At 29.0% G+C, this 11,273-nt stretch overlaps 2 protein-coding genes across 2 annotated transcripts in view; one reads left to right on the forward strand and one right to left on the reverse strand.

The window, feature by feature from the left end:
• Positions 1-952: 952 nt before the first annotated feature.
• Positions 953-3,768, reverse strand: LOC120282932 (selT-like protein). The gene is made up of 5 exons (XM_039289764.1): positions 3,751-3,768; positions 2,992-3,375; positions 2,831-2,901; positions 2,198-2,516; positions 953-1,345 (listed from the first exon to the last, which is right to left on the reverse strand). The coding sequence occupies exons 1-5, from the start codon at positions 3,766-3,768 to the stop codon at positions 1,235-1,237; spliced, it is 903 nt and encodes a 300-aa protein (XP_039145698.1). The 3' UTR covers positions 953-1,234.
• Positions 3,769-7,173: 3,405 nt separating this feature from the next.
• LOC120282933 (omega-3 fatty acid desaturase, chloroplastic-like) overlaps positions 7,174-11,273 on the forward strand; it is a 6,936-nt gene continuing 2,836 nt past the window's right edge. The window contains exons 1-4 of the mRNA XM_039289765.1: positions 7,174-7,506; positions 7,631-7,720; positions 7,795-7,861; positions 9,254-9,346. Coding sequence (XP_039145699.1) covers positions 7,235-7,506; positions 7,631-7,720; positions 7,795-7,861; positions 9,254-9,346 — 522 coding nt within the window. The 5' untranslated portion in view covers positions 7,174-7,234. The remainder of the gene's footprint in view (positions 7,507-7,630; positions 7,721-7,794; positions 7,862-9,253; positions 9,347-11,273) is intronic.

An 11,273-nucleotide genomic window follows, 5' to 3' on the forward strand; every position in this document is an offset into this window, starting at 1 on the left:
TAAAAGTCCTTCTGATTTGTTTTATTTATATCCGAGTGAAATCATTTGTGAGGTTTTGTTTGCTTGAACACCCTCGTAAATATTTGTAATTGTAATTATTAATATCATTGAGTTAAAATGAGTAATATGACAATTATTAAATTATCCTAGACGAAAGCGAGGGCAAGAGTTTGAATTTTTTCCCTGATTACTTAAGCAATACTGTTTTACTTACTATTTGGATGTGTGGGTTTTTTATAAAAGAATTTTTTTTAAAAAAAAAAGTTTTTCACTTTTTTATAAATAAAAAAAATTATAGTAATTTGATTTGGACAATTTATAATTTTTAAGTTTGAGGCAGAACAAATAGAATTTTCTCTAACGTTTGGGTTGTAAATTTAATAAAGTTGATATATATATATACTAAAATTTCAATTTGTTTATTTGAAAATCCAAGAATGGATAATGAGATGAAAACAAAGGAAATTGTAGCTTTGATTTAGGAACTATATATGAAAATTCATTTTAAATTTTGGATAATACCAGACTAAAATTAACAAATTTTACAAGTATGAAAAAAACTTTTTATTAAGGTATAAGTTTTAAATTTTAGAAAAAAAAAACCTTTTAGGTGCTATACTTCCAAATTTGTTTCATTTAAACAATTAGTTATTTTACAGTTAAATATTCAGTCAATTATTTTTTTTTTGAAATAACATGGAATAATGTGTCAACAGGAAAGAGTGCATATTTTGGTAATATACTTTCTAGATGGTCTAATAAGTAAAATTAAAAGCTCAACAGGAAGAACATCAAACTAAGATTAATTAATAATAAGCAGGGTCTTTGTTTACAAGTACAGCGATCAGATAAAGAAATGCGACAGAATGTACAAAATAATAGAAACAAGTTGAAAAGCCTTCAACGATTCAGACCATGCATGTGAACATGATGCAAAATAGCACATCAAAACAAAAAAAAAACGCCAACCAAAGGTTATAAAAGTTTTCCAAAAGTTTGGCAGCTTTCATGGCAAAACAACATGTTCATCAGACAAAGTTAAAAGTACCATCATTAAAATATAGAATTAAGTCACCAAACTAATATTTTAAACTAATACAGCAATCAGTAGGATTCACTTTGCTCTTGTTTGGTCAATTTGGATGGCTTGAATTTCCACAATTCAATAGATTCTTATTTCCAGAAAGTTTTGAACTTCAATTGGTTTGATGGCAGGTAACAAAGTTCAAAGCAGCTAGGACCAATTAAGGTTCTTCCCAAATGCAGATGACGGTAATCTATTGCCAATCAGGTCTTTTAACTCCAGCGCATCAGGAAACCTTTTCTGCTCCAATTTAGAGAAGACCTGCAGTATGAAAAGCAAAAACAAGCAAGTTACCACAAATCTTAATTTGAAGCAAATAGTTTTTCATGCATGACTCATTGTCTAGAGCGTTGTGAATCACATTTTCACTTTGATGTTCCAGGCATATTTATGTCAAAGTTCTCACTTTGATAACACTCAGCATAACTCATTTTTCTCAAATCAACATCCTTCAATAACTATGCTTAATCGAGGATTAATAGATTTAGAAAATAAATTTCCTTTCTATGATTAGACTTAACACTCAATGTTAAATCTTTTCCGCAGAAATTACCAAAGTATGAATGCACTTGTTGGTATATGCATGGTCAAAAAAGTTCTTGTAGCTATTCTCATCCTCCTCCGTTTTTCTAATTATAACATCATAACACTATATGAGAGCTCATCTTTGCTCCTCAATGACCTCCATTAATTATACTTCTAATTCTTGTAAAAAAAAAAAAAAAGATAATATGCAAACCTTCATCTATATATCTTCCTATCAAGTTAGGACCAGAAACAGAATACACTAACATCCCTCAAAGTGTGAGAAACTCTGAGGCAAAACTCATCAAACTTGTAGAATATATTTGCATGTCTATGATATATCAACATATTTTGTAGTGATTCTAAGTTCAAACAGTCAAAATACAGACCATTATTTCACATCACCAATTAAAATATAAAACTACTACCTTCAAGCTTAAAAAGATCAATGGTTGATTGGTTTTTACATAAACGATAACTGAAAGAAAGAAAGATTTGTCAATGAAGTTGTCAAAAAACATGAATAAGAATGGTAAATCACTAGAATTACTAGCAATAAATCCAAACAAAACATAAGGGGGACCTTACCAATTCACCGTTGCAGAAAACTTCAAATGCACCAGAACTTTGTAAGGTTGATTGCAGAAAGTTGCCCAGAAGCCAGCTTGATGCAATAGTTCTAAATTTATTGGCACGCAAAGAGAAGTACCATGAAGGAGGGTTCAAAATTCCCAACCGTGGCAGTATATGTTCACCTGCCACTATAATTCCAATAAATCCTGCTTGAACAATGGGGAATACTTTGCTCAAAACCCGTTTCGGTAATGAAGGTGGGTAATTTGAAAGAACAACATTAATCCCAGGAAAAGACTCTTCCAGCATTTGCTTCAATGAATTTGCAGTGCCCCTGAACAAACTTAAATCAGTTCATAGAAACACATGAATCTTATTAAACCAAAATTTATTGAAAAAAAAGTAATTTTTTCAAGTGGGGATCAAAGATCTACAGCTGGGCAATAATCAACCATCATGAATCAAGCACATTAATTTTTCTCTGCCAAGTATTATAAATCCACACTTCAATGCTGCATTGTTGCAGTGAATTAAAGCATCAATGAATGCATTCAAGCCCTAGAAAGTAGAAATTCAGTTCCCTTCGCATCAATGGACTTTTATCAACCAAAAACCTAAATCTACCACTTTGTGAGATCGAATTTCAACCTGTAAGAGCAGGAGACACAGAACTTGAATTCAATAGTGGAATCGTATCCATTACCAAAAGTAGAGGAGACCTGAAAAATTAAGGATCGAATGGAATCACATCTGGAAATCCAATAAACCAAAAAAATCACACAACTTTGGTGATTGATTTGAAGATTAACCTGAGTGGATGAGAAATCGGGAACTTGAGGGTTCACCGGTGATGGATGGTGGTGGTGGTGGTGATGATGACGGTGAACGTCGGCGAGATTGGGAGAGGAATGAGGAGGTGGAGGACGAGGAGGTGGCGGGCGGGAGTAGAGATTGACAAGATCGGAGCACAAGAGAAAGATCGGAAAGGCGAGCATGAAGAACTGGAGGCGATCCATCGATGGAAGGAAGCCGGATCGCCGTGCACCGCCGCCGCCGCCGCTGCCGCCGCCGAGAGCACCGTCGAGGAGGAGCAGAGGACTCTGGAACCAAAGCGCGAAGAGACGACCTCGTTTGCTTTGAGATCCGTGATCTTCGATCACACACGACGCGTTGATCTTAAAGCAAATGGACGGCTGATAAAAATACTGAATTTTAACTGATTATAAAATTAGATTTACACACAGTCACACATTATATATACCATTAATTTATATTTTTTTTATATAGATAAATATATTTTAAAAATATAAATTTATACAATTAACTCATTAAATATCGAGAGATGGACATATAAAAGCCATAAAAAGACATTTCTCTTGTATTTCATAAATTATTGAATAATATAGATATATATTTAATTGGAGTTGATGATATGCATGAAATAGAACTATTTTTTTAAAAATAAAGTGGATAAATTATAAATTTATTAAAATAAAAAGAGTACGGAAAAATACAACGGTCTGAGACAACAATAAGAACTAGAAATAAAAACGGTCTGAAATCCTCACCACAGATGAGGAGAACATAGAACCTTTAAAATTAAAAAATAAATTTATAATTATTTTTAAAAAATCTTGCAAACAAAATTTATAATGTTTACAAAAACTAAAAAAATATTTAATTAAATGAAACAAATGGAAGAAATGTGAAAGTAGTGCAACATGAACATGTGTCTAGATATTGTGAAAATAGGCAATCATTCAAATGAAAGTTTGAAATTGTTTTAAAATAAAGAAATATGGAAATAATTAATAATTAACATATTACTTTTAAATGTATATGAAAATACTGAAATAAATTCAATGAATGGAAGAAAAAAAAAATCTAACAGTGTGTGGGGAAGTAAAATAATAAAACCTTTTAATAAATTGGTAATGTAAAAACATGGTTTGGTGGAACATTTATGGAGAGATGGAAAAATTTAATGAAATTAATGGGTTAGGTTTCCAATTGCCCCCCTGATTAATTGAGCCATATTGTAAATTTTTAGTTTACTGTTCAAATGGACAGGCTTGCATTTGATAATTAAAAATATATTAAATTTTATGTGCCTTTGGGTGGTGCATGCATATGATGCAATTTATTTTTCACATGAAGACTGAAGGTCGGTTTGATTTAAAAATGATAATAACAAAAGCAATAAAGCACAATAAATGGTTCAATTACATGTTTATTTTATTCAATGGACCATATATAAATAAATAAATATATATATATATATATATATATATATATTGTAAGATTCACTTTTGATCTGCTTAAGTATTTGATAAAAAATTATAAAATTATTGTAATATTTTGTTTATAAAAAAATTCACATAATAGTGTTTATGAATTATTTTCTTCCTTTCAATATTCATCGTTTCATTTTTATCGTTAATACAAATTATTAGTTCATAATTATATTTTTAAATTTCAAAATATATTTAATTAAATAAATAATTATAAAATATTTGAAAATAAGGAACTAGATTTTAACATATAATTCATCAAAATTATGATTTATTAAGTTTACTCTATTATTTTTTAAATTATATTTTGTTGAAATCAGATTTGTTAAGAATAATCAAATATTCAATAAAGTTGTGATGAACTCGTACTTTATTTGCAAAACAAATATTACTTGAGTGTACTTCAAATTTTAATGAATTAAACTAGACATTGAAAATTGGTGATTGATTGATTAAAAGTAATAATAATTAGCTATGTTCACCTGAAACTAATTTGGAATATCATTATTTAACTAACACATCAAATTAGCATTTGTTTAAATGTAAAAATGTCTATCAGATTTTTTTTTAACTTAATGATTTTAAAACACACAAATATATATATATATATTATTGAGAAAAAAATACATTTAGTTCAATTTGATATGGAATTATTCGAATAAGAAATGCAAAATGGAATTGTTTGTGTAGATAAATAATATATTTTAGGCAAAATAAAAAAAACTAATCAATTCGTTCTAGATTTTAATTCTATGACTTTGTTTTGTTTTGTTTTTCACAATTAGGTGACAAGTGCTTTCAATTTAAAGGATTATCAAAAAACAAACGAATACAGAGGTGCATTAGTTACGGTAACTTATTGATTTTTAAATAAATTACTATTTATCCCACAAAGGACTTACACCGAAGCCCATAAATAATATTGATGAATAATAGTGAGCCAAGTGTATATTACATGAATAGTACTGCCGAGAGAAGGATTCAAACTTTTACATTATTTTTGCACTTTTGTGTTCTACCATTAAGTTATCCAATGGTTAACTATAACTCAAAAATTGAGATAATTAGTTTCTTAATTCATGAATGAAAAATTAATGAAGAACCAAATATCATGCTTGCTGTTTTTCACAATCACATTAAACATGCAAAATCAAACTAGAGCCATAAAGTTGTGCAACACGTGTCTAAATAAGTGAAAACAAGTACAAATCAATTAAGTGACGTTTCAATTGCTACTTGCTTGGTCTAAAACAAAAATGTGAAAGTTTGAAATTGTTTAATAAAAAATAATTATATATATATACATAAATTATTGAATTTTGAAATAACTAATATTAATTAAAATATTTTTTTAACGTAAATATTAATGCTTGTGATTAGTTAGACATATGAATATATTACCTAATTTTTTTATGGTCTTTTAAATGAATAATATATGTCTGCAAAACATTCTCTATGAACATCTATAGTCCATAGATAATAAACCTATGGACGTCCAATTATCAGTCATTGGATTATGATCCAACGGTCGATATTTATAAATAATAAAACTATATACTGTGTTGTTCCAAACAGTAATTATTGTATTTATTACTGTATAAACTCATGTTCATCAATATTGACCGTTGGATCCAAATCCAGCTCAATCCAACTGTGGACGTCCATAAATTTTTTATCTATAGACTTTCATAGATAAGTGGTCCTCTCTATATATATTTATTTATTTATTAAAAGAATAACTAGTGTTTTTTCAACATTAATGTTGAGTGTTGAGAGGGACCGCCCATCTACTGTGCCAAATGACTTAATACAAAAATACTAATGTCACATCTATGGTCATTTTCCTTTACATTCATTTATATTTCCAAATTCATCTTAAATACTCCCAGATGGTTAAACATTGAATGTATATTTATTTTTTCATTACATTCGTTTTAATTTTTATTTTCTAAACATGATAAATTTAGTTAAATTTAAATAACTTTTTTACCTAGCTAGCTGTCCCCAAATTAGCGGGAGTTAGAAATGAAATGAAATACTCATTCATTGAACTGAGAGTGTTTGAATATTAATTATTCACAATCTATTATTTGGTACACAAGAAGATAACATGGAATAGATTGGTGTATATATAATTTTAATATGTATTAATTATAAATTTTAACATATAATTACAAAACTAATATAATTACACTATAATTTTTTTAAAATTATAAAATACATTTCTTGAAGTGGGAATGATGATTTTCTACCTTTTGAATTTTTATTAATTATTATTTTTACTATCCGAATTGACACTGAATATGAGAATAACTATATTATATTAGATTAGAGAAAATATTTGATAACTTAAATTATAAGAGTGTACGTATGGCTAAAATATTTTTTTTATAAAAAATAATTTCAACTGTTACTACATTAAATAGTATAGAGGTGGTTAAAAATTATAAAATCTTTCATTAACATAAATTTAAGATTTAAAAAAATATATATTTTATCTTATGTTTCTAAAATATTGTTTATTTAGGAGCACTTTTTTTTTCTCCATAATATCATTTATTCAGAAATAAAAGGACCACAGAAAATAGCAGCTTAATTATTTGTAGGAACTTGCCAAACACATTTATTTCAGTTGCCAAACACAAACAGGCTTCCAATTTTCAATAAATACCCACACTTGTAACCATTCTAGTACTAAAGAAGAAACATAGTAAGAAAGAAAAAGATAAGGTAGGGTTAGTGTTAGGGTTTCAAGTTAGCAATGGACAATGCAGGAGCTAGGGAGATGGGGAAGATAGAGTTTGATGCCGGAAAACCTCCGCCGTTCCGCATATCAGATATCCGAGAAGCGATACCGAAACACTGCTGGGAAAAAAATGCATGGAAATCTATGAGTTATGTTCTTCGAGACATCGTCTTCATCGTGTTTTTCGCCGTATTTTTTCTTTGGATTGATGCTTGGTTTGCATGGCCTATTTACTGGCTTGCTCAGGGTACCATGTTTTGGGCTTTGTTTGTTCTTGGCCATGATTGGTGAGTCTCAAAATTTATATAAATTAAAACCATGCAAAATTTCATTTATTTAATTATTTATGTGTTTATTTATTTTGATATGATTTACTTCATGTTCATGTTCATGTTCATAAAATTAATACAGTGGACATGGGAGCTTTTCAGAGAGTGTGAAGATGAACAATTTAGTGGGACATTTCTTGCATTCATTTATCTTGGTTCCTTACCATGGATGGTATGTTTATTTTATTTTGATTATTTTGAAGTTTTATTTTGTTTTTTAATTTGATTTTAATATGATGTTTTTAGGAGGATAAGTCACAAAACTCATCATCAGAATCATGGGCATGTTGAGAAGGATGAGTCTTGGCATCCTGTAAGTGGTGGGTATTTTTTGAAAATAAAAATTAATTTAATTATGTGAAAAGTTTGTCTTTTGATGAGGCTTTATCGGCTGAAAAAAATGAGAGAGCCCTTGTCAAGATCTGACATTAATTATGCATGAAATTCGGTTTTTTTTTTTTTATAATATTGACAAAATAAATGGCATTTATTTATATGTTTTTGTTTGTTATATGTATATTTTATGTCATATTCTGAGGAACTCTGACTTGCTTTTTGAATCTAGATTTCTATTTGAAAAGTCCACATCTCTACCCTTGTAAAAAATTAATAACTGTTATATATATATATATATATTGTGAACGTTTTTATTATTTGGGTGCCTTAATTATTGCAAACATACAAAAATTTTTGGGTTTTTGTGAAAGATTTTTTTCTAAGAGGAAATTATCTCTATTTGACAAGTCACAGGTAACATGATGGTATTCTCATAAAGTAGTGATGGATAGTACACATGTGCCAAAGTATTGTACCTATATTATAATAGTACTGCAACAAATGTTTATCATTGTTCACAACATAGTACTATTTATAATATTGTTTAAATGGGTTCGATAAGTCTCTTATGGGGATGTTGTATTTATCCGCTTTAAAAATGTACGATCGAAGGGATTTATGAGCACATTGCAAGACTTTTATTAGCTTATGTGATACTTATCCGGGTTAATAAATTTTTAGGTGATTGATAAGTCACAATAATTAGTATATCATTGTACATGTCTATTCTTTGATAACTTTTTAATAGAGTAACACTTGTAGTCTTTGTAGAAATAACTCTATGCATTCTATAAAATATTGGTAAATGATGTTATGTCTCTAAACTAATCATATTTGCTTTGTCATAGAATTTTATAAAATTTATAAATCTTTATATATATATATTCACATTAACAAGTTAAAAGAAGAAATTAAATAAAAATTTTGTCATGGTATACTTAATTTTTTTTATTATAAGTACACTGTAAAATAATTATTTATAAGAACATAAATAAATATCACTATTGAGACACACATCAGAGTCGCCTATTTTTGCAGTGAATTTATTATTATGAACCACATATTGCGTCAAAGCCATGTCAGGCTGACTCCAAAGATATTTTTAAATTTAGTGAGGGTGTTTCAGAAAAAAGGTTCAGCAGCACTAGCAATTTTATATTTTGTCGCTGTCAGTATAAAAGGAAACTGAGAAAAATAAATTTAAAATGCGGTTTTCGTCTACATGGCTACTATGAAAAGTTTATTTTTCGAGTTTGTTTTCTGCATGTCTCAAGACAACACTCTGATCAGAAGTCGTTTAATTTATAAAACACTTACTGTCAAAACACTCATCCAAACAAACCCTAAAACAAGTGTATTTTTTTCACAGTTAACTGAGAAGCTGTACAGAAGCTTGAATTTCGTCACTCTGAAGCTCAGATTCACCATTCCTTTCCCAATGTTAGCATATCCCGTTTACTTGGTGGCAGCAATTATTATTAATACTATTTATTAATTATTATTAATCATCATCGATATTATTATTATTATTATATATACCGTGTATATATATGTAGTTGCGGAGAAGTCCAGGAAAACAAGGATCACACTTTCATCCAGACAGTGATTTCGTTTCATCCCTAAAAGACAGAAAAAGATGTAATAACATCGACTTTTTGTTGCTACATGGCCATGGTTATATTATTTTACCGAGCTTGGCTTAGTCTCGGCCCCGTGCTATACTTAAACTATATACATTGCACTGTATTTTAGCATGTAATACCAATCTAACACGGTATTAGAGCTCCAGATTGTATTTATGACTGATGTTTTAAGTGTTGCAGGTCCCTTACTATGTGGTTGGATTTGGCGGACTTATTTGCATCACCATGGCTACCATGAAAAAGTCACTCTTCGGTACAGAGGCAATGTGTATTTATTTTTGGTATATAAATAAATATATAAATTTACATGTGACAGAATTAATTGAATGAATGAAACACAGGAATGGAGTTACTTGAGAGGGGTATTAACAACACTTGATAGAGACTATGGTTGATAAACATTCACCATGACATTGGAACCCATGTCATTCATCATATCTTCCCTCAAATTCCACATTACAATCCTTACCGAAGTTGTAAGTATTAAACAAATTATTTTATATATATCCAAATTCCATATTACAAACTAGTCAATAAATATATTATATAGACGGGAATCAATCTAAAATTTTAAACTTTATAAATCTGTATTTTATAAATTAAACCAATGTGGGACTATTAGTTCCTCTAATAATATGTATCATTCAATTCCCTCTATCTCTAAATTTATTAATACAAGTGTATTTTTCTAGATGAGAGCTGCGAAATCGGTGTGTTAGTAAAAATATTACAGGAGAACTGAGAAGTCAAGGCCTCTTCCAGTGCATTTGTTTGGGGTGCTTGTAAAAAGCATGAGAATTGATCACTTTGTTAGTGATGTTGGAGATGTTGTTTACTATCAAACTGATCCTAATTTGCATGGTAATCATCATGCTAAGCAGCAGCTGAAGGAGAAGCAGACCTTGCCAAACAACAAGCTTTATTGAACATTAATTAAACTCATTTAGTTTTATGTCATCCTTCATTGTCTTTGTATGGTCACTGGTACTAAAGAAATACTGGAGGACGTAATGAACTTTAAAATATAAAATAAAACAAATTTACAAAGAGTTTCTCCTTCTCCTTACTGTTCTTCCTCCTCTTCTTCTTCTTCTTCTTATTTTTTTTTTTATTTTTTCTTTTTAATTAAAATAATAAATCCATGAGTTTTGATTACATATATACCCTATATAGAAAGTTAAAATCATTCTTCATGCATATATTCCATAAAAACATTCTTTTAAAAAAAAATATGATAAACCATAGGTAGAATTGGAAGTTTGGAACCCTCACATACAATAACTTGGACTATTTAAACGCAATATAAATTAAACTATCAAAATCACCAAAAAAAATTATGTAAATTATAATTCTGGTCACCAAGTAAATGGGATTTTTTTTTAATATTTTATAGAGTAATTAGACGTTTAAAAGAAGTATAATTAAAAATTTACTACACAATCCTAGGCCCAGCCCATACAATAATAAGCCCATTACATGTGAAATTTGTTAGTTTTGGTCTGGTAGGCTGCCAATTTTACTATTTTCCAAATTTTAAAATGAATTTTCATATATAGTTCCTTAATAAAAAAATGTGGGCTAGGCTAGTCCAAGCATCATGACCACGTGTTGAAGGATCTCCATATCAACTCAGCATCAAAAGCAATACTGCCAATTTTGCCAACCTATATACAAATAGAAGAGATTAGTGATGATAAAAAGGGTAGATAGGAGGGATAACATTGAACACAGCATGATGATAATGTA

This window comes from Dioscorea cayenensis, chromosome 18, assembly GCF_009730915.1.
Source record: "Dioscorea cayenensis subsp. rotundata cultivar TDr96_F1 chromosome 18, TDr96_F1_v2_PseudoChromosome.rev07_lg8_w22 25.fasta, whole genome shotgun sequence".
In the NCBI taxonomy this organism is placed as follows: Eukaryota; Viridiplantae; Streptophyta; class Magnoliopsida; order Dioscoreales; family Dioscoreaceae; genus Dioscorea; species Dioscorea cayenensis.